Source organism: Sceloporus undulatus, chromosome 3 (assembly GCF_019175285.1).
Source record: "Sceloporus undulatus isolate JIND9_A2432 ecotype Alabama chromosome 3, SceUnd_v1.1, whole genome shotgun sequence".
Lineage (NCBI taxonomy): Eukaryota > Metazoa > Chordata > Lepidosauria > Squamata > Phrynosomatidae > Sceloporus > Sceloporus undulatus.
Genome location: NC_056524.1, coordinates 140,080,750 through 140,104,796, shown reverse-complemented (window position 1 = coordinate 140,104,796; position 24,047 = coordinate 140,080,750). Strand labels below are relative to the sequence as shown.

General features: G+C 44.4%; 1 protein-coding gene across 1 annotated transcript in view; it reads left to right on the top strand.

The window, feature by feature from the left end:
- The first annotated feature begins 351 nt into the window (after nt 1-351).
- Nucleotides 352-24,047, top strand: part of VWA8 (von Willebrand factor A domain containing 8) — a 142,347-nt gene continuing 118,651 nt past the window's right edge. The window contains 1 exon segment of the mRNA XM_042457276.1: nt 352-615. Within this exon segment, the coding sequence (XP_042313210.1) occupies nt 444-615 (172 nt within the window). The 5' untranslated portion in view covers nt 352-443.

The following is a 24,047-nucleotide window of genomic DNA, read 5'->3' as shown; positions in this document are numbered from 1 at the left end:
GGCTGAGAGCTAGGGAATCCTGGGAAATGTAGTTTGTAGTGGTATCAGAGCTTTCTGACAGAGAAGGCTAAATGCCTCACAAAAGTATAGTTTCCCAGTCTGGGGACACTTTAAACTGCCCTGGCTGAGAGCTAGGGAATCCTGGGAAATGTAGTTTGTAGTGGCAGCAGAGCCAGGGCAGTCAAAGCGGGTTATTTCCGCAGTGTGTTTTGGACCTGTGTTACACGTATCACATGTTTATTAGGTGTTGTGCCAGAGGTAGAGACTGAGGCCTTTGGTGGGCGGCGCTGCTCCCTCCTCCTGTCAGTCAGAGGCTCCTGGGCCCTGCTTCGACGGGGCTCAGTTTCCAGGGGACGCTGTCCGTCGCCGGAACCCTTCCCCCAGGATAGGAGCCGAGTCCTAGGCCCGAGCCCCGTTCACCTTGGGCGGCGGGAGGGCCTGTCATGCAGTCCCGGGTGGTGTGCCTGGGCAGCGGCGGGGCCGGCGCCCGCGGGGCCCCTGGGGCAGCCAGGAGGGTCCGGCTCCTCCTGCAGCAGCTGGGCTCCAGCAGGGGCCCCGCGGGGAGGCAGCCCGGGGGCCCCCTCCGGGCCCTGCATGGCTCCAGCAACGCAGAAGGTAAAGAAGGCGGCAGCAGGAGGGAGAGTGCCACGGTCGCCCTCCTCTTCCCTTCCCCAAAACAGCCTCTTTGAGACTGACTGGAAGGAAGAGGTTGGCAATGGCAGAGCTGCCCTAGGCTTCAGCCCACTTCCTCAGATGCAGCTGGAGATGATAATGATAATGATAACGATAATAATAATAATAATGTAGAGAGATCTTGTGGCACCTTTGAAACTCATAGAAAGAAAGGAGTTGGCAGCAGGGACTTTCCTAGGCTCCAATCTTCTTCCTCAGATGCAGTTGGAGATGAATATGATGATGATGATGATGATGATGATGATGATGATGATGATGATATAGAGAGATTGTGTAGCCCCTTTGAGACTGACTGAAAGAAGTTGGCAGCATGAGCTTTCGTAGAGGAAGTAGACTGAAGCCTAGGAACACTCCTGCTGCCAACTTCTTTCTATCAGTGAGTCTCAAAGGGGCTATAAGATCTCTCTGCATCATCATTATTATTATTATTATTATATCCATCTGTATCTGAGGAAGTAGACTGAAGCCTGAGAAAGTCCCTGCTGCCAACTTATTTCTTTCAGTCAGTCTCAAAGGGGCTACAAGATCTCTCTACATTATTATTATTATTATTATTATCATCATCATTATTGCTGTTGTTGTTAGCTGCCCTTGAGTCGACCTTGGCTCATGGCGTCTCTGTGGATGGGACGCCTCCAAGACCCCTGTCCTCTTCCTCTCTGCTCATCTCCTGCAGGCTCAGCTTCTGCAGATCCAGGCCCATGATGACCTCCTTAATAAATAATAATAACATCTTTATTTCTATAACGCTTTTCCAAAGAGATCAAAGCGGTTTACAAATCTGAGGAAAAAATATGCATCATCCTCGATTGAATCTAGCCATCTTCCTCTCTTTCTGCTGCCTTCCACCTTTCGTACCATCATAGCCTTTTCTAACGCGTCTTTCCTTCTCATGGTGTGTGCCCACAGTACGACAACCTTAATTTATTCATCCTGGTTTCTAGGGAGTGTTTGGGCTTTTTTAAATACACAGTTTCAAATTTCACAAGAATTTTTAAAATGCTGCAAGCTGCTGCTGCTTCTTCTGCTTCTCCTTTCTTTGGTACTACTGTAGTGATTTTTTCCAAGATGACACAGTGAACCTCTTAAGTATGGCACCTCGCTTTGTAAGCCACCTGGGATCTCTTCATATAGAAAAGGTGGGGTGGAAGGAGCCACTGCCTACTTTCCTTTGTAGCAAAGTTACAGTAATTTACAATCTGGTGCAGGGAGAATCCTCCATCGCCTCCTTTTCAGCCCCTGAAATGGGGCAGCTACAGGGGGAGAGATGTTTATTTACTGTTGATAGTTTGACCACTTATCCTTTCCAGTAATAGTAACTGATAGACACTTTTCTTGCAAAATGGCATTATTATGCCTTGAAAGTGCAGTTTGCCTTCTGCCAATCTTTATCTAAGTGTCTTTTCTGCCAGAATTACCCTTCTGCGTGAGTTATTTTATTTTATTTTTTTATTTATATCTATATCTTGCCTTCTCCCAATGTGTGGCCCAGTCTTTTGGAAAACAATACAAGTGGATCTAGTTACAAGTTGCATTTTTGCATTTGAAGAGTCATAGGAGGACAGTTGTACTTTACCTTTTCCTTCACGATGGCATTATTATGCCCTGAAAGTGCAGTTTGCCTTTTCTGCCAGAATTTCTCTTCAGTATGAGCTATTTATTTTATTTTATTACATTTTATTTTATTTATACCTTGCCTTCTCCCAGTCTGCTCAAAAACGGTACAATGTAAAGCTCTTGGCTGGCTGGCTGGCTGGCTGGCTTCCTTCCTTCCTTCCTTCCTTCCTTCCTTCCTTCCTTCCTTCTTTCTATTCATAAAAAACAGGTTCTGAGAGGTAAGAGTTTCCCTGCCAGTTGTTTTCCTGCTCATATCCCCATTCACATTTCTCACTGTGTTCCAAATGTATATTTATACTTACAATATCTGGGAGAGGGGAACGACAATGACAGTAGTAGACTATTGTAGAGTAGTTCTACTCAGTGGTGGTCTTTTGACCGGCACCAGTCTGCAAATCATTGGTTGTCAGTCCACGATAAGTGTCCAGGAAAGCAAGAAATATTTGTAGCACAAATATGGGGCTGGCATCTAGCACTCAGAGTGAAAATAACCCTGCTGATCCCTACATCAGATAGCTTAAGAAACACTATTATGGAAGGAATGGGTTAAGATAGTTGAAATTAAGAAAAGTATCTGAAGCAATCAACTGAGGAAAGGGGTTTGAGAAGGTGCTTCTTACCAGATTTAGTCATCCATAACTATTTCGTATTCACAGTTGCTATTTAGGCATGATTTTGACACTAATAATAATAATAGTAACAATAATTTATTTGTTTCCCGCCCAATCAATGAGGAATCCAGGCGGCTAACAACTGGAAGTACAACAAAAAATACAATAAAAACAAATGAATCTCTTTCCAGCTCCCCAACCCTATAAAGCAAACAATAACAATAAACAATATCAGTACAGTGGCAATCAATAGGAAAACATGAGAACGTTACATATCAAACAAGGTTCATAAAAAGCCTTTCCCAACCCCTCAGCACAAGCACATCAAAACAAATTGAGCAATAATGTAAAACTAACAGAATATCTGATAGAAAAAACATAAAAATAACATTGCAGTAGTCAAAGACCATATCATTTAACATAATAAAGATCAAAACTACAGTTTTTCACGATTAATTAAACACACACACACACCAACAATTATAATGACACTAGTGCCATGATCATAACTCTCCCCCAACATACTTTACCAGGCATCAGATGCATAAGGAGAAGAAGATTCACTGGTGAACACAGGTGATTGATGTGAAGTTGAAGGTTTCATGACCGACATCCGTAGTTTTGTTGTGGTTTTTCAGGCTGTGTGGCCATATCTAGAGAGTTTCTTCCTGAGGTTTCGGCAGCATCTGTGGCTGGCATCTTCAGATGCCAGCCACAGATGCGGCGAACCTCAGGAAGAAAACTCTCTAGAACATGGGGCCACAGAGCATGAAAAACCCACAAAAAACTACAGGTGATTGATGTTTCTTAGGTTTGAGAGGGTTGGGCTGGTAGAGGTTACTTAGAGACTAAACAGACCGTCCAAAAGGACCGGCTTTGGGGTGAAGTGGGGGTGTGGTTGTTGCATGCCTCACCTTCACCCACAGGCTAATATTACACTGCCCGCATAGTGGGTGGCGTTATGGTGCTCCTTTGGCCCAGTGTTCAGATGCCGCACTCCAAAAGGCTTTCTGGAATGTGCCACTGCTGCGGAAAGGGCAGCTTTTTGCTGGCTTCAAAAGGAGCAGCTTTCTGCCCTTCTTTTGGAGCTGGCAAAACATCGAACCAGGGCCATGGCATGCGGTTGCTGCAGCCCTGATCTGACGCACAAAGGCGCAGCATGATGCCGCCCCAACAATCCTTCTTCATCTCGCCTTAGATCCCTGTTTGCTTCTTTTGGCCTTCAGCCTCATTCTAACTCCTCAACCCATTCCTCTGGTCACTGTCTCGACCTAATTCTTGCTGCTAAGTGTGTCATTTCCGACTACCTGGCATCTGATTTTCCATTGTCTGACCATCATTTAATTTCAGGAAGGTAGAAGCTGTCATAAAGCATTCAGGATGGGTGAATGGAGGGTGGAATATTAGTTGTGTATTCAGAGGAGGAATTGGCAGACCACCTCAGAAGATTCTTGTCTAACAAAATCCTATGAATTCATGAGGTCTCCATTAATTACAGGTGACTTAAAGGCTACACACACCCCCCTCCACTAATGAACACCAAGGACAACCAAAAGGGCCTCCTATTTAGTCCCCATAAGACCAGATTGAAAATTATCCGCAGCACACCATGAAGGGAACACAGATGGTCATGTGCTGGACAATATTTACTATGTGGGAACGTGTTTTAAAAACTGGACCAACTCCATTGTTTCAAAGATGGGAAAAGATGTGTACATGAGGAAAAATGTTTTTAAAAGTTTTGTAAGGCATAGAAGCCTTTCCAGTGGGGGGAAGATGCAATAACCACATATGGACTTCAAAAGACATACAAGTACTGACATAAGGTTACAACCTATTTGAGGGAGTTTGCTAATTTGCCTTTCTGAAGTGCATCCACAAATCAAACAAAGGTTTGTATTTGCTCTTGCTATATTTCATCTCAAATATATTTCTATAATGTTCTCCTCAACTCTTTTACTATATTCTGTCCAATCCTATTGGTCTTGTCAACATAATGAATAAAATATATTTCCAGAGTAAATGGCTTATCAAGAAATTACTTTCCATTCTAACAATGAATCTGACTTACCCACCGACAATAACGCCATTGCTTTTTTTCCAAAGCCGTGTAATTTAGATGGTCAGAGGTGAGAAAGGGAAAAAATACTGAAATGTTCAATAATCACCCAAGCTTCCTTCAGTTTATTTGTTGATGGCTGTTTGCCAGACTTGCATAGTTTAAAGAGTCTCACAAGGGAAATTAAATTGCACATCAACAGAGGAAGGACGGTACCTGGAAGAAACACCTAATCTTTTTGTCCAAATATGCGTAGATGACATTAGGCAGGAAATCGTTTATAGGAGATCTCCTGACAGGTGTATTGCATGTGTTGACGGGTGGTGGGTGTGTGTACAGATCACAAGTTACAATAGACACTCTGTTGTGTTTACATTTACATACGTCATGGTCAATTTTATTTTCCCAGTAGGTGAGCACATAATGAAACTGGTATGTATACTTTCAATTACGATGAAAATCGTAGCATTGAACACCGCACATAAGGACATTTAATTCACCCTATAGACATATCCATATTAAAGTTATGACATACAAATCTAAAAGTAGATAGACGATAATGGTTCCCGGTGTAAATGTCTTTCTTCAAGGCGGTAATGTTTCTTAGGTAGAGAGATGATGGGGTTATCTCACTGCTTAAAATATACATGTCTATGGTCTACACAACAAGTGTTCAGGCACTATAGCAATCAACAGATTGATTGTGATATGAGTCTTAACAGATTTATTGTGATATGAGGCCCATAGACTAGAATTTTTAAGTTTATAGGATAACTATGAAGTGGAGTTCTTGCCAAGAAAAGAGTGAAACTTCAAAACTGCAACATAATATTTTGTTGACATGTGGGTTGGCCAATAAAGATATCACTGTTTTTTTGTGGATTATTGGTGAGAGAGGATATGAAAGAACAATTGGTGGATGTCCATCGCTGTTGAGTGGAGTTCACATGAGGGTGCATGGGATCACATTTTTGCCTACCATACCTACAGTAAAGTGAGGAATCACTATCCCTTAAGTAGCTGGAACTAGGGGTTTATGATACGTACATCTTAATGATTTCTTAGAGCTCTGCTCAAAACATACTTTTGAAACAAACCAATGGCCGAAGATCATGCCTGTTGCAAGGGAGACAAGGATGCGTCCAGAGAGGCATTTAGTCTGAAACACCCGGCGTCCTTCAGAAAAGCTATATGACAGCGCGTCAACTTTCCGATGTGTGCCTGCTGTGTTTTTCCCCTCAGCCTTGTCTTACCACAAACACGGGAGAGAGAGAAAGCTGTAAGATAGGTCCATCGTAATGGGAACAGAGGTTGGAAACTACATTTTTGAAGCAAAATCCTTCAGCCATATGGCGGGGGGAGTTTACGAGTTTCCTGTCCCTCCCCGCCCCAAAATAACACAAATCATTACCAAGCTTCTGTCGTGAAAGACTCTCCCTACGTCCTTTTTACAAATTGTCCATAAGAGATTGAGTAGCGACAGTCTTATGTTGATTGTCCTAGCAAGATTGGTTATGGGATACGTCCATATACAGTAGCTTCGTTCCTACAGTACAATCTGATAGATTTTTGGCAAAGGTAGAGTCCAAATTTGATAGCAGCAATGGTAATATTTGTAATCTGTCCTTTGTAAATGAAAGTGGGGTTAAAAGTACGTAAAAGCAGGAAGGTTTTATTCTCGGGTTAAACAAAATACAATATATGGTTTGAAATATGAAGCGTGTAAATTGGTGGTAGATAATGACTGCTGCACTACTTCTGCACCCATTAAACAAACATCATTAGAAAGATAAGGTTTTCTCATAGGCAAGCAAAGAGAAACGAGGGGAGAAAATAATTTAGGCAAATAGCTGATATGGGCACTCAGCCTTCAAATGAGCTAAGCGCACAGACTGGTTTGCATTAAGGGCTAATCTCAACTTCGAGCATCTGTAATATTGTTTATGGCCATTATTTGCTATCGTGCAGAGTAAAGAATTATCTTCTCTTCGAGTTTATCTGGAACTTCGTTTTCTTGGAGCAAGTCAAAAACAGATTAATGGAAAAGAGAAGTTACTTATGTGCCAGGTCGTCTATAAATATGATTAGTATGTAACCTATTCATATATAGGAAAAAATGAAATTGCATCATCTAATTGGGAATGCTTATTAACAAGACACTTTAATATGTGGGGCATGGAATATATAGCTCTGAAAATAGCTGTCTGGTAGGGCATAGTGAGCACCAACAAGGCTGTCTCAGCCCTGTAGATTAGCAATTGTAAAGCTTTGGTGTTTTTTGTTACAAAGCCACTAGAGTAAGAGTCGGTGGACATAAGCCAGGGTGGAAAAAAGTATAGGTTTTACAAATGTTTGGGACTCTAGCCTAGCATATCCCTCAGCGTATTGGCTATAATGGCTAGGCCTGATGGGAGTTGAAGCCAGCAATAATCTGGGAGGAGGACCTGCACATAGAATTCCGCGCAGTATAGAGTTGGACGGAGACCACGAGGCCTCCAGTCCCATGCGGAAACCTCAGTCAAAGCAGACCCGACTTTGTCCCCCCCCCAATCCCTCCACAGTGCGTTTCTTTCAGCTTTTTATGGCATACCGCTGCAGATTCCCGCACCTTCACCCCCCCCACCTGAACATTCAGATAAAGCTTTGTAGTGGTAGTTATCTGAAAGTCGAAATCTGAGACTAGGTCCTAAATTATCCTAAACTGTTAGACAAACAAAGCAGGGGGTTTCCTCATCTCTCCCATCCTGGATTTAAAGCTACGATAGGTAGACTGTAAATAGAAAAGCAATAGTGTTTTCCTAACCCCTTGGTGTACCGAGTTCCCTGGGACAATCAAGTGGATTCCACTCCTGCGGGGGCAAAGCACATTAACTCTTGGTTTATGGCTGTTCTCCCGGTTGTGCTCAAAAAGGGTAGAGGAGATCTGCCAAAGCTTGTTGGCTATCCAGATACTTGGATAGCTCCTCTACAACTGAGAAGAGCAGCTGTAAAACGGAAAGTGGATTTCCGCCCCCATAGCAACAGATCCATCTGTCAGCCCTTCAAGTCTGCGGAATGACAGGGTGATATGGGTGCAGTCACCCTTCTCATATTATTGCAGATCAATGAAAGAACTGCCATGCATCACTTGGGCACCTGAGCTGTAAAGTAAGGGCTAAGGGTTTATGGTTAAGTTTGGGCACCCACGCAGTACCCCCCATGGTCCCTCCATAGAAGTGACTGCCCCACAGTTTTCTGAAACCTGGCCTAAACGCATATCTCCCGTAAGTGGCCTGTTTGCTGAAAAGTTTGTTACCAAGCAACGTGGTTATTTGACTTTTTAAAAGGTATTTAAAAAGCCAGTCTCAACCTACAACTGGTTACTGATGGTGGCTTGTAAAATCCAAGTAACGATAAACAAGGTAAAGGAAAAACTAGGCCTAAATCCCGTTGCTGGTGGCTAACTAGACACCCACTGTATCAAGAAAATTTACCTCTAAGAAGTGTTTTGATTTTACATTTAGCAGTTAGTGAAGGTCTGTCTGGGAACTAGTAGACTGGTTTTAGGCTAAAACATTCAGAAGTTAAACGATATTTGTTCTTTGTTGGATTGAACTCTATAGCAAACGGAACTAAAGGGATACAGGAGTTACATTAACATCACGGGACTTTTAAATTTTATAAAACTTACGAGGTTTTAAAAATATGATTTTCTCCTTGTAGTTGAGGACGAGTGGTTCCATTAACAAGAGTTTTTTAAAGAATAATAGTGTGTCCTTTTTTACTTCCCAGCATAAGAAGCCTTTAGGTAAAGAAGAAGCCATGAGATGATCTCGTATTCATTTCCGAGCAACAGAATGGAAGTAGTACATAAAGCTGTAATGATTGACTTACACCTCTGTTTTTCACAGTGCCACCATAACATGAAAGGAAAGTTGCACATTTTATGGGTTTTTAGAGTGTTTCCTGGTTGACACCAGTAGATGTCCTATTGGAGCTTAAAACGCAGTGCTGGTTAGGCAAGGCAAGAAGAAAAAACTATTTTAACAGTGCAAAGTGGTCTTCTTGTTTAAATGTTGTAAAGGGTTCAGGTTTTGGAGCTGAAGAAGAGGGGGGGTGTAATCATGTAAGTGTGCATTTCGAGTGAATGGCCCCTCACGGTGGCCACTGTGATTACTGAAGCTGTTGCAGTAAGTTAATCCAGTTAGCAACTTCACAACGTAACTAACCTGTTTTTCCTAACCCCACTCTGCTACCAATCCGTGGCTTAATGTTGGAAAAGCTCTCCCTCACTCAGTCAGCCTGCCATACTAACCATGGCTCCTTCCTTGCAAACCGCTTCACCAGCATTTACAGTTTTAAAATCACTGCAATACTTCCCCTGCCCTCCATGTGTGTAAGTCGTTAAAAATTCTCAGGATATATGCGACTATGAAGAAAATGTGTTAAGTTCAAGCAAAATTCCAAGCCCTTAAGTGAATGACTTGATTAGCTTAAGGTCTTCCAGTCAGAAAGCCCTGCAGCCAATGGACTTATTTATAAAAAAAGCAATCAACAATTATACCCATTATAACATACACAGTTATGTTCGTAAATGTGATGCTCAGTTACTGAACATAACTGTCTTTTAAAAGACATATGAGCCAACATGTGAAAATATTGATAGCGCCTGAAAATCTTAAAATGCCTTAACAGTCTAAACGGTGGACTGGGCAGAGAGTAAGATAAGAGCAGTTATAGAAAGCACAGGAGCTGCTGTTGACTTAAAGATTGGAATGACTATACAGAGGGTTTATCAAGTGGCATAGTGGTTTGGGATTGGACCAGGACCCTGAGATAGGGCTTTGTAAATTCCCAATCGCCAGGAAAACCCATTGGATGATCTTGAGCTATCATACTCCTCGCAGCCTTAAGAAACAAAAACAGAGCTCCCTCAAGCAAATCTTGCAAAGCAAACAACCCTGTGAATAAGGTCACGTTCTGTTAGTCAGAGTGGCTTGAAGCCAGACAACACAACAACCATACATATGATGCCCTTCATAGCTATGTGAGAGCTTTTCTTTTTCCTGCTATTGAAACCCATTTGGTTGAAATGTATTCATTGCCTTTATTTTAATCTTTTTTTCTGCGTTGCTATTTTATGAGATTTGAGGATTCATTTATTTGTCACTGGGATAGCTTGAGTTTTTGTATTAAAGAAAGGTTTTTTCAAGTGCTTTCTGTTTGTATTGTTAACTGTCTGGTTAGATGATGTAGTAGGGGTATGACAAAGTGTTCGTTGGTGTAGTCATGCTAAAATTACAGATTTTGATTTCACAGAACTTGATGGAATTTGTTAAAAATCCATCACCCTGTAATTTGTTATTTTCTCAGAACAGGGTTTTTAAAAATATTATTTTCAAAATGTTAAAAATTTCAGGCAGTTTTGAGGAAGTATGAACATTTCATGATATTTTGAATGTATATCTTTATGGAAGAGATTGGGGCTAAAATTAGATAATTAAATTGGATTTCCTAAATTTTAAAGTAATGCATTACTGATATTGAATTTAGAGACCAGGACAGTTCTGCTCCAGATTAAAAGCATGAAGCTGATCTAACAGCTCTAGTAAAACCACTTTAAGAGAAGAAAAAAAACAGGAAGTTGACCAATACCAGGTTACATAAACACCTTAACAAGGAAAGGAAATGTAGTCTAGCCCCCAGTTCTCATTCATCTTGTTGGTCGAGGGGATATCATTCAGACGTTTGGACCCTCCATGTTCGTCACCACTAGCAATGCTGGAAAGCCAGGTCATCTCACCTTATTGTTGGTCCAGTTTAGGTTTTTCCTCAGATGTGGCTTCATTAAGTGCCCCTTTTAAAGAGGTATCGCTTCGCCTCCTCAAAGAGGAAGCTATCTGCTCTAGACCGAGCCGAAATTTCCTCCGACTGGGTATAAATGAGGCCAAAAGAGGAAGAGGTGTTTGGGCCTGAACACGAAATCATATCAAGCACCTTGGAGTGACCCCGATGAGATGCACCTGGACTGTGGAGCAGATAGCTTGGTATATTAGCAGTAATGTTAATTACGGAACATAAAACAAAAATAATAACCTACAAGAAGAATACAACAAATTCATCTAGACAATGAGGAAATTTGAATAAGAATTTTCCATATCTAGTATCAAACATGATTAGAATGGAGACTGCAGTCCAAAGAAATAAGAAGACTGGAATGGGAAGGTCAGCTATGAAAGAACTAAGACAAGATACTGAAAGCAAAGACATACAACGGAGCACTTAAGTCAGAATCATTCAGGCACATGTATTCCCAACTACCATGTACAGATTGTGAGAGCTGACAGTGAAGGAAAGCAGACGAAAGAAAATTTAACTAATTTGAAATGTGGTGCTGGAAAGAGTACCTAGGATACCATCGACAGCCAAGAAAACAAACAAATTGGGTTTCTTGAACAGATCAGACAAGGGAAGCTAAGATGATAAGCTGAACTATCATACTTTGGCCACATAATGAGAAGGCATGGACACTAAAAAAACAATAATGCTAAGAAGATAGAGGGGCAGAAGAAGAGAGAAGACCACAAATCAGATGATAGACTCAACCAGGGGGTTATGGGCGACCTTTCAGGATCTGGCACCCCACCAACCCAAACCCCCCCGAAACCAAAACAACCACCCAACACACCCCCCAAAACAAAACCCCAAACCACACAAACCAAACAACAAAACACCCACACCACAGAACCCCCCCAACAACACAAACAACCAAACCACCCACAACACACAACACTACCCACAAACAAACAAAAAACACAACGCCGAACCAAAACACAACCCCACAAAAAAAAACCCCAACAAGACCACCCACAAAACAAACAAAAGCCCCAACAACAAAAACACCAACCAAAACAAAAAAACCCTCCCCCCCCCCCAACAAACACCAACCACAACCACCAAACACACGAACCAACGCCACCAAACCAAACACACCAAACCAAACCACCACACCCAACACACCACAAAGAAAACACCGACAAAAAACACAAAACAAACACAACAAAAAACACCACAAAAAACCACACCAACCCCACCAACCACCACAAACAAAACGAAACCCACAAACAACACACAACCCAACCAACCCACACCAAACACACCCCAACCAAAAACCCCACCACCAAACCCGCACAGAACACCCCCAAAAACACCACAACCCACAAAACCCAACCACCAACCAAACCCACCACAACAACCCACACACAAACAAACCCCCCCCAACAAAAAACAACAACCAAACCACCCAACAACCAAACAACCAACCAAACAAAAAAAACACCCCAAACCCCAAAAAAAAACACCCCCCAAGACACCCCCAAACCCAAAACCCAACAACCAAACAAACCCACACACCAACACCACAAACAACCAAAAAAACCAAACCCACAAACAACACCCCACCCCCCACCCCCAAACAACCCAACACACAAACCACACACACACCACCCACAAACAACCAAACCCACCCCCCCCCACCCCAACACACACCTACACCCCACCACAACACACAAACACCCACCCACCCAACACCAACACAACCAACAAAAAACCACAACCCAACAACAACACCCACCAACAAAAAAAAACACACACAACCACACACCCACCCCACACAAAACATACACCCCCCCCACCACCACACCAACAAAAACACCCACACACACGAACCAACCCACCCAAACAACACCCCACCACCCAAACAACCAAAAACCAACCACACCCCACCAAAACAAACAACAACCAAGAAAACCCAAAAACCAACACACCAAACCCCAAAAAAACCACCCCCCCACACCCAACACAAACACACAACCCAACCCCACACCAACACACCACAACCACAACCACAAACAACCAAAACCAACAACAAAAAAACCACCCAAATAACAAAAAAACCACCCCCCACAAAACAAACAACAAAGACACCACCCCACCACCAAAAACACAACACAACAAGACAACACCACCACCCACCCACCCAAACAAACGAACCACCCAAAAAAAACAACCCCCACCAACCCCACCCCCAAACACAACCAACCAAACCCCCCCCACAAACCAACCCAAACAACAACCAACAAACCCACCACAACCAAACCAACAACAAAACCCACACAACGCACACCCCACCCCGCAACCAACACCCACAAAAAACCAACCCACAAACCCCCACAAAACAACCCCACCCCGACAAACCCCCAAAAACCCAACACACCCACGACCACCACACAACAAAACCCCCCAACACCCAAAAAAAAAAAAGAACACACCAACACAACAAACCAACCCCCACAAAAACCCCCACACAAAACGACACAACCGCAACCAAACAAAACAAAACAACAAACACCCCCAAACCCAACCCCCCAACAACCCAACAAACACCACCAACACCACACCACCCCCAACACCCACACCAACACAACCACCACACCCACCCCCAAAACCAACCCAACAGCCAAACAGAAACCCCCAAAACCACCAAAACAACCAACACACAAAACCACACCAACCCCCCACAACAAAAACCAAAACAGACCAACCACACCCAACCACACCCCAACCAACAACACACCAACACACACACACCCCACAAAACCAACCACCACCACACCCAAACCACCACCCAACAACCCAAACCCACACAAACACCAACCCACAACAAACCATCCAAACAAACACCCCACCCAAAACCACAAACCAACCAAAACCCAAACAACCGGCAACCCACAAAACCCAAAAACAAAAAACCAACAACCAAAACCCCACCCCCCAACCCCCACCCAAAACACCCCAAAAAACGCAGACACCACCAACACACAAACACGCACCCGAACCACACACCCACAGGACCACACCCAACTAAAAGCAAAAACACACTACCCAAAACCCCCAAAAGCAAAAACACCCACCACACGACAAACCAAACCAACAACCCAACCCACACCACTACCCAAAAACCACACCCAAACAACACCAACCAACCCCACACGCCAAAGCACCCACACACCACTCACACACACCAAAAAACCACAAACACCAAGGCAGTCGAGGACGAAAAATTCTTGGAGATGTTTCAATCCACAAGGGTGCCATGAATCAACCGACTCAGGCAGCTAACAACACAAACAACTGAATGTGTCCAAAAGTAACCTATCCATACCATTAAGTCTTTCTTATAAGACAGCAAGAATGTTTTTATACAAAGCAGAGTAAAAAGGCAGTACGTTTAACTTAAAATTTCTGTGTGATGTTTTTTTTTAGTTGGAGTGAATATTCTGTAAGTATTCTTATTTTAGGACAGATTTCTAAATCCTGGAATATATATTAAAGATAGGATTTTTAGAAATTTTGGCTAATCCATCTTACTATTTGCAACTGGGGGGCAGGTGCATTGAATCATTGGGTTACGAACACTTACATGAATCCCACGGTTAAGGAAGGATGTACTCCTAGTTGGGACTGGCAATGGATTTAACTTTTAATTTTAAGGTTTAAGTTTTAGATAGTCTTTTCCACGTTGATTTTAGGTTCAGACAAATTTCACTATCAGAGATTGTGGCCAGGCCGGTTACTTGGAGGATTTTCAACAGGCGCCTTCTTATGACAGGGCATGAGGTGGCAGGACCAGAATTAATATTACTCACTGTCAGTAAAGTTTACTAAAAAGGAAACAGCACAAGTGACTTACGTGTATGTTCACAGATGGATGTATGATGTCCTTCAACCAGTAAAGCAGTGGCAAAACAGTGACTGGAGTTGACAAGAGATCCAAGTTTTGTTCATCCTCTGCTGCTTCCCCGATTTGAGTGATATATATCGATTGTTGCTGAAAGTTGATGGGTGGGTCATCTCGCTACTTACCAAACGTCAACTCCTTTCAAAAGGCCTAGTGGATTAGGAGGGCAAGTGGCAATCACTACGGTTGAAGTCATTCCATGTCACTCCAAGGCACACAGCCACACCATGTTTGTCACTCCAAGGCACGACAAGCCACACACCAGGAAGGACAAAACAGGGAAGAGATGATGGAGAGGGATGGGGAGCGAACAGCAGAAGGTGAAGGCACCCTCCAGTCTCCCTTCATAACCATCTTGCTGCTGTCCCCATCCTGCCAGGGTGTGGAACCTGGCAGTACAGCTCAAGCTGCCCCCAAGCCACCACCAGGTTGCCTCTGCTGTTTTCGCCCACTTGGCGACTGGCAGGGGTGGGGGGCTGCTGCTGCACTCAGTGCCCCTTCCAGGTCTGACAGGGTTGATGGCTGAGAAGGGAAAGGGAGATGAATAAGCGACAGGGGAGGAGTTCAGGGACTACCCCAACTGTAGCCCCATCCCTCACCAGACAACCCCCCCGTCACCTCGGCCCACTGCATTCCCTGTTTTGCTCAGCAGCGGCCAGCCAGCAGTGTCTGCATTCGTTGCACCACCTACTCCACAATCATGCTATCCCTACCACCTTGGCCTTCTCTTAGCTGAGTTTGACAAAGATCTTTTGTTAAATTCATCCTTTTCCCCCACCCCATCCGTCTGCAGCTGGCTCTTGCCACCATCTCATGCTTCGCTGAGAGAGAGATCCTTCGCTCTCTTGCCTAAGTCCAAGCACCCAAAGGTATCGAAGAAGCACAAGCTGGAGGAGTAGGAATCCATCCTGGACTACAATTGGCTTGCCACTGCCTCCTTTGCCTCATGCTTCCTCTCCAACCACCTGGTCTTCTTTGGCTGAAGGATCAAGAGAGAGAAGTGCCTTAGAGAAGGACAAACGCAGGGAGTGAGTGGCAATGGTGGGAATGAGCAAGGTGGCCAGGAAGGGGAAGGGTCCATTGCTACCATTGCTGCGGGTGCCACTCGGCACCCAGTCCATTTCTGGCCAGGCAGCAAGACCTGCTAGGGCCGGAAGGGGGCTGCCAAGCAGCAGCAACATCTGAACACGCCCCCACCCCCAACAGAGGCATCCGAGCTGGTTGGGCAGGGTCTTGGTGGTGAGGTGACTGCCCCACGGAGTAGCACCCCCCTCCACCACCCGAGGTTAACCTGGTGCAGTCCATAAGCCGCTGCACACCTGTAGTGATGCACCTGACTGGGACTCTTTACATCTCTCAGTCTTAGAGTCACCATCATTTTAAGTGGGACGTCATGGCAAATAACAACAGCAAACAGTAACAACAAGAGTTAGTGCTACAATACACCAGGAAACTAAGAAAATACATACTGGGCAATTAGAGACAAAATAAAGCTAGGAACTCCCATATTACTCTCTGGTTGCGCAATCTCTTTAAAAACAAACCCCTTTTGTTATTTTTTCTCCATCCCTATGCCACCCAATAAGACTGCTTTTAACTGCCCAAGCTCAATGCTAGGGAATCTGGGGAACTCTAATTTGTGAGTCTTTAGATTCTCGTCAGAAAGCTCTGGTGCCAGTGCAAACCTATATTTCCCAGGATTCCTAGCACGGAGCCAAGCAGTTTTAAGTCGCTGTGATACTAGGGGAGAGAGGTTAGGAGAGGGAGGGGGGTGGAGAGGGAAGGGGAGGAGGGGAGGAAAGGGAGGAGGGGACGAGACAAGAGGAAGAGAAGCGGAATGGGGGGGGGGGGGGGGGGGGGGAGGGGGAGTGGTTGAGAACGGAGGTGGGGGGGGGGGGGGGGGTGGGGGGGGGGGGGGGGGGGGGGGGGGGGGGGGAGGGGGGGGGGTTCCTCACGTAGGGGGGGAGCTAGAGGAGGGGGAGGGGGGGGAGGGAGGGGGGGGGGGGGGGGGGGGGGGGGGGGGGGGGGGGGGGGGGGGGGGGGGGGGGGAGGAGGGAAGGGGGGGGGGAGGGGGGGGGGAGGGAGGGGGGGGGGAGGGGGGGGGGGGGGGGGGGGGGGGGGGGGAGAGGGGGGGGGAGGAGAGGAGGGGGGGTCAAGTTCCTCAAGTTTCTTCTTGTTTCCAACAACACTCTCTTGGTGCATCAGTAATATATAGACTCTAAACATTTGTTCTCTTTTTTATTCTATTGTAAGTTGTTACTGTGCATTGGTGAGTACAGAGTGATATTAGATCTCAGGTTATGAGGCATATTAGGTAGTTGTGGGAGTGAGATAGAATGTAACAGAATTATAACCATGCAATTATTGACTTGGTAGCCTCAAATTAGTAAACCTATGCTATTCAGGTGTGTGAATGTGCTGAGGGGCAGAGGATGTTAGTTTGCAAGATAGCTCTTCATGTGTTGCACTTCTTTGTTTGGTTGGGCTTGGCAGCAGAACTGTATAGGAATAGCATATGAGCGAGAATGCACCAGGTCACTCGAAAGGAGCAGAGGATTTCTATTTGTGGTTCACGTTAGTTGTTTTTTATTTTGGTTAGTCTCCTATCATGGGTGAGGGATGGACTTCCCGTGCCAAAAGTCCCTCTTTAACTTTGTTGCATTGAACACCAACAGAAACACAAAAACAGGGAATACAAGACACAAACCTATGAATATTTATTTCCAAAGTAAGATCGTTATGGTCGTGGTTCTGAGTTACGTAGTAAGTGGCTTGGAGATGATAGCCAAATTTTGTCTCTCGTCTCCTCCACTGTGTCCAATGTTTGCTTTTCTTTGTACAGCTGGGGACTGCCTTCCGTTCTTTGGTGTTAGGGGCATAGGGACCCTATGAAGTGGGTAAAATCACAAAAAGTGTGTTCGTCTTTTTTTACTTGATGAGACCACTTTCTCTATGATCTTGGTGGCACAAAGTGGTTGAAATTCCTGTACTACAGGCCACTCATCACAAACCAATACCTGCCAGGGGTCTCAGGCGTGGACTCAGGCTTGCATCCTTTGAGAGTTTGCTAAATGAGTAGCCCAGATTGTTGGTGGACATTAGTTACACATTGTTAAACGTTGCTTAAGGGTGCTTAAATGCATGATAAGCAGTATAGATGTACTGTGCTTTGCTGTTAAGTCCTTCATGGACAAGGTCTGTGGTCAATATTGTTGTGGTAGGCTAGCTGACACAGAAGTTGCACTGGAGGCTGCAAATGCCTAGACAAGTGTGTGCCTTTAGGATCTCTTAGGTCTCTGGCACAAATTCTGACAGATGTTGTTCTGGTACTGTGTTAGCCGGCCTCGGATTCCCTGGTGATTGGGGTGGGATAACAATTAGATATATTATTAGTATTATTTGATAGAGTTCAGGCATAGAGGAACTAGGAGATTGCTAGGATAAATATTCAATAACTCAGTGGTATCAATCTTGCAAAGTCAAGCTGCAACGTGGGAAGGGCTGACTGGTATTGCTATGGCTTGGGTATGCTTGTCCAATCATTTATGGTAACTTCATTTAAGTTAGTGGACATCTATTGTGGTCTAAATCTAGTCATAGTATATATTTTAAGGCCTAAATACCCTGGAAAGCAGTGGTCCCCAACTGTGCTTTGAAGGGACTGTGGACTGTCAGCTCCAGAATCCCAGAGTGTTGGCCAACTATGGGTGAGGCTTCTGGGGCTGGAAGTCCAAAATCTCTGTAAAGGAGACAGTTTGAGGACCATTCCCTAAAGGCATCCATCATGTCTGATGCTTGGAAGCGAAGACAAGGTCAGCCTGCTTAGACTCGGATTGGTGAAACCGCCAAGGAATACCAGGTTCTGGTAGGCCGTTTTTCAGAGCTCTTGAGTATTTCTTGGCACAAGAAAACCCTGGATGGGTCATCATAATCAACGGGAACTTGAAGGAACTCTAGACAAGATGTGGTTTTTTGGTTTGCTTGTTACTGGAAGCAATCCCCATCTGATGAGGTTTTGCGGCTTGGGCACTGTTGAAGGCAAGGCAAGAGCATGAGGACTCCTTGGATATCCCAACATTTTGCAAGTGAGCTCCTAGCTTCCTTCCCTCATGGCCTGAGACACTGGACCATGGAGACCAGGAAGTCCTCCTTTCCCAGGACATGGTCCTACATTTCAACTCTCCTGTATACTGGTGTTTATCAGTACGAGCTCTTAGAGGTATATTGAGTTGTGATTCTAGTGTTCCTTGTTGAGGTGGGATTGGTTCTTCTTCTGCTGCCGCCTGTTTGCTCTGGGTTGGCGTGTTTTAAGGAGGGGTATTTAGATTTCTCAGGCAGAGAAGTTCAGCTCCTTAAACTGCCATGCCCTGCATTTTGCAACAGGAGGCTGCTAGATGAGAGTTCACACTGGAATGTAGCTCTTATAGAGCATAGTGTGATAAACATCACTGTGTCAGTTCTGGGTACCACAGTCAGAAAGGATGTTTGAGAAGCGGGTGCAGGAGGAATTGGAACATGTACTCCATTTTGAGCATTGTTTGACATCTGAGGCACATATAGAAGAGACATGCTGGCCCATCTCTTTTGGGGCTCCTTCTGGATGATCTGTTATTGTACGTATTGGTTGTGAACGCCTCATAAAAATTAACACATGTAACACGGTCCAAAACACATGGAAGAATAATAATCCAGTGAAATTTGCTATTCCAGAATTGGCCCTGCAGTCATCAGGGCGTCAAAGTGGTCTCTCAGTGGGTGTATTTCTGGCAGTGTGTTTTGGCCTTACTATAAATGTATAATCTTATGAGTTTGGTCCAAAACAACTGCAGAAATGAATCCAAGGGGGACCAATTTAAAAACTGTGCTCTGGCTGAGAGCTAGGGAATGCTGGGAAATGTGTTGGTGTAGTGTAGGTCAGGTTTCTTTGACAGAGAAGTGCTAAATGCCTCACAAAGTATAGTTTCCCAGTCTGGGGACACTTTAAACTGCCGGGCTTGAGAGCTAGGGAATCCTGGGAATGTAGTTGTGTTAGTGGAAGCAGGAGCCATGGGCTTGTCAAAGCGGGTTATTTCCGCAGTGTGTTTGGACCTGTGTTACACGTTATCACATGTTTATTAGTGTGGTTTGTGCAGAGGGGTAGAGACTGGAGGCTTTGGTGGGCGGCGCTGCTCCCTGCCTCCTGTTTCAGTCAGAGGCTCTGGGGCCCTAGCTTCGAGGGGGTCAGTTTTCCAGGGGACTCTGTCCGTCGCCGGAACCTTCCCCAGGACATGAGGCCGAGGCCTATGGCGCCGAGCCCGTTACTTGGGCGGGGAGGGGCCTGTCTGCTAGTCCGGGTGGTGTGCTGGGCAGCGGCGGGGGCCGGGCGCCGCGGGGTCCCCTGGGGCATGCCAGGAGGGTCGGCTCCTCATGCAGCAGTTGGGCGTCAGCAGGGGCCCCGCCGGGGGGGGGGGGAGCAGCCCGGGGGCCCCATCCGGGCTGCATGGCCGCGTCCAGCAACGCAGAAGGTAAAGAGGGGCAGCAGGAGGAGGAGGAGGAGGAGTGCCACGGTCGTCCTCTCTTCTCCTTTCCCAAAAAACGCTTTTGAGACTGGACTGGAAGGATAGAGTGTTTGGCAATGGCAGAGTGCCCGTGGTTAGCCCACTTCCTCGATGCAGCTGGAGATGATAATGGATAATGATTGTAATAGATAACGATAATAATAATGTTAGAGAGATCTTGTGGCGACCTTTGAAACTCATTGAAGAAGGAGGAGTTGTGCAGCAGGGACTTCCTAGGCTCGAAATTCTTTTCCTCAGATGCGTTGGAGATGATATGATGATTGTGATGATGATGATGATGATGATGATGATTAGAGAGAATTGTGTGTGCCTTTTGAGACTGACTGAAGAAGTTGGCAGATGAGCTTTAGGTAGAGTGAAGTAGTACTGAAGCCTAGGAACACTCCTGCTGCCAACTTCTTTCTATCAGTGGAGTCTGCAAAGGGGCTACAAGATCTTCGCTGATCATATCATTTATTATTATTAGTTTATTATTATGTTATTATCTCATGCTGGTATGTGAGGAGTAGAATGAGCCTGAGAAAGTCCCTGCTTGCAACTCTTTCTATGTGAGTCGCAAAGGGGCTACAAGATGCTCTCTGCTCATCATTATTATTGATTATTATTATTATTATTATTATTTATTATTATTATGCCATCTGTATCTTGAAGGAAGGTGACTTGAAGCCTGAGAAAGTCCTGTGGCCAATTATTTCTTTGTCAGAGTCAGTCTCAAAGGGGCTAAAGGATCTCGCTCTTATTGGAGTATTTATGTATTTTATATCTCATCATTATTGCTGTGTTGTTAGTGGCCTTGAGTCGACCTTGGTCTCATGGCGTCTCGTGGAGGGGTGGATGGGACGCCTACAAGGACCCCATGTCTCTTCTTCTCGGGTGCTTATTGCTCATGCGAGGCTCAGTTCTGCAGATCCAGGACATGGAGTTACTGCCTTATAATAATAATAACATCTGTTATTTCTGATACGCTTTTCCAAGAGATCAAAAGCGGTTTTTAAAATCTGAGGAAAAAATATGGCATCATCCTCGATTGAATCTAGCCATTTTCCTTCTTTCTGCGGCTTCCACCTTTCGTACATAATAGCTTTTCTAACGCTGTCTTTCTTCTCATGGTGGGTGTGCCCACTGTCGAAACCTTAATTTATTCATCCTGGTTTTCGTGGGAGTTGGTTGGGCTTTTTTTAAATACACGTTTCAAATTTCAACAAGAATTTTTAAAATGCTGCAAGCTGGCTGCTGCTGCTTTTCTGCGTCTCCTTTCTTTGGTACTACTGTACGTGTAGTGATTTTTTTCCAGATGATCACGAGTTGGATACTCTTTAAAGTATGTGCACTCGCTTTGTTGCCAGCTTGGAGATCTTCTTCATATAGAAAGGGTGGGGTGGAAGGAGCCACTTGCCTATTTTCGTTTGTAGCAAAAAGTTACATGTAATTACAATCTGGGTGCAGGTGAGATCCTCCACCGCTCGGTGGGTTTGTTGCAGCCCTGAAATGGGGCGGTGCTACAGGGGGGAGATGTTGATTGTATGTTTGATAGGTTTTTGACCACTTATCCTTTCCAGTAATGAGTAATGATGAGGACACTTTTCTTTGCATAAATGGCAGTTATTATGCCTTGGAAATGGCGTGTTGCTTCTGCCATCTTTTATCTAAGTGTCTTTTCTTTGCCGAATTACCCTTCGGGTGAGTGGATTTTTTTTTTTTTTTTTTTATATCTATGTCTTGTTCTCCATGTGTGTGGCTCAGGTCTTTTGGAAAAACAATAACGTGGATCTAGTTTACAAGTTGCTATGTTTGCATTGTGAGAGTCTAGGAGAGGACAGTGTTGTACTTTACCTTTTTCCTTCACGATGGCTTATTTGCCTCTGTAAGTGCAGTTTTGCCTTTTCTGCAGAATTTCTTCTTCGGTATGGCTATTTATTTTATTTTTGTATTTTATATTCATTTATTGTTTATTTATCCTGTCCTTCTTTCTTCGCCAGTCTTGCTCTAAAACAGGTACAGGTGTAAATGCTAGTTGGCTGGTGGCTGGATGGCTTGCCTTTCTGTCCTTGCCTTCCTTCGTTTATTCTAAAAACAGGTTCTGAGATGGTAAGGAGTTTCCTCCGCCAGTTTGTTTTCTGCTCATATCCCATTGTCACATTTCTCACTGTGTTCCAAATGTATATTTATACTTACAATATCTGGGAGAGTGGGAAACGACAATGACAGTGTAGACTTATTGTAGAGTAGATTTCTAGTAGTGGTGTCTGTTTGACGGCACCAGTCTGGAAATCAATTGTTTGTCAGTCCATGATAAGTGTCCAGGAAAGCAAGAAATTTTGTAGCACAAATATGGGGCTGGCATCTAGCACTCAGAGTGAAAATAACCCTGCTGATCCCTACATCAGATAGCTTAGAAACACTATTATAGAAGGAATGGGTTAAGATTAGTTGAAATTAAGAAAAGTATCTGAAGCAATCAACTGAGGAAAGGGGTTGGAAGGTGCTCTTACCAGATTTAGTCATCCATAACTATTCGTATTCACAGTTGCTATTAGGCATGATTTTGGTTGACACTAATATAATAATAATAACAATAATTTATTTGTTTCCCGCCCAATCAATGAGGAATCCAGGCGGCTAACAACGGAAGTACAACAAAAATACAATAAAAAACAAATGAATCTCTTTCCAAGCTCCCCAACCTATCAAGCCAAAAATAAACAATAAACAATATCAGTACAGTGGCAATCAATAGGAAACATGAGAACGTACATATCAAACAAGGGTCTATAAAAAGCCTTTCCCAACCCCTCAGCACAAGTTCACATCAAAACAATATTGAGCAATTAATATTAAAACTAGACAGAATATCTGATAGAAAAAAAACATAAAAATAACAATTGCAGTAGTCAAAGACCATAATCATTTAACATAATAAAGATCCAAAACTACAGTTTTTCACGATTAATTAAACACACACACACACCAACAATTATAATGACACTAGTGCCATGATCATAACTCATCCCCCAACATACTTTACCAGGCATCAGATGCATAAGGAGAAGGAAGATTCACTGTGAACACAGGTGATTGATGTGAAGTTGAAGGTTTCATGACGACATCCGTAGTTTTTTGTGGTTTTTCAGGCTGTGTGGCCATATCTAGAAGAGTTTCTTCCTGAGGTTTCGGCAGCATCTGTGGCTGGCATCTTCAGATGCCAGCCACAGATGCTGGCGAAACCTCAGGAAGAAACTCTTCTAGAACATGGCCACATAGCATGAAAAACCCACAAAAACTACAGGTGAGATGTTTCTTAGGTGTGAGAGGTTGGCTGGTAGCGGTTACTTAGAGACTAACAGACCGTCCAAAAGGACCGGCTTTGGGTGAAGTGGGGGTGTGGTTGTTGCATGCCTCACCTTCACCCACAGGCTAATATTACACTGCCCGCATAGTGGGGGCGTTATGGTGCTCCTTTGGCCAGGTGTTCAGATGCCGCACTCAAAGGCTTGCTGGAATGTGCCACTGCTGCGGAAAGGGCAGCTTTTTGCTGGCTTCAAAAGGATCCTGCGCCCTTCTTTTGGAGCTGGCAAAACAGCGAACCCAGGCCATGGCATTAGCGGTTGCTGCAGCCCTGATCTGGACCACAAAGGCGCAGCATGATGCCGCCCCTTTAGGACGGTCTGTTAGTCCCTTAGTTAACTTATATATAACTAAACAGCTGATAGAGAACATCAGCATGATATCCT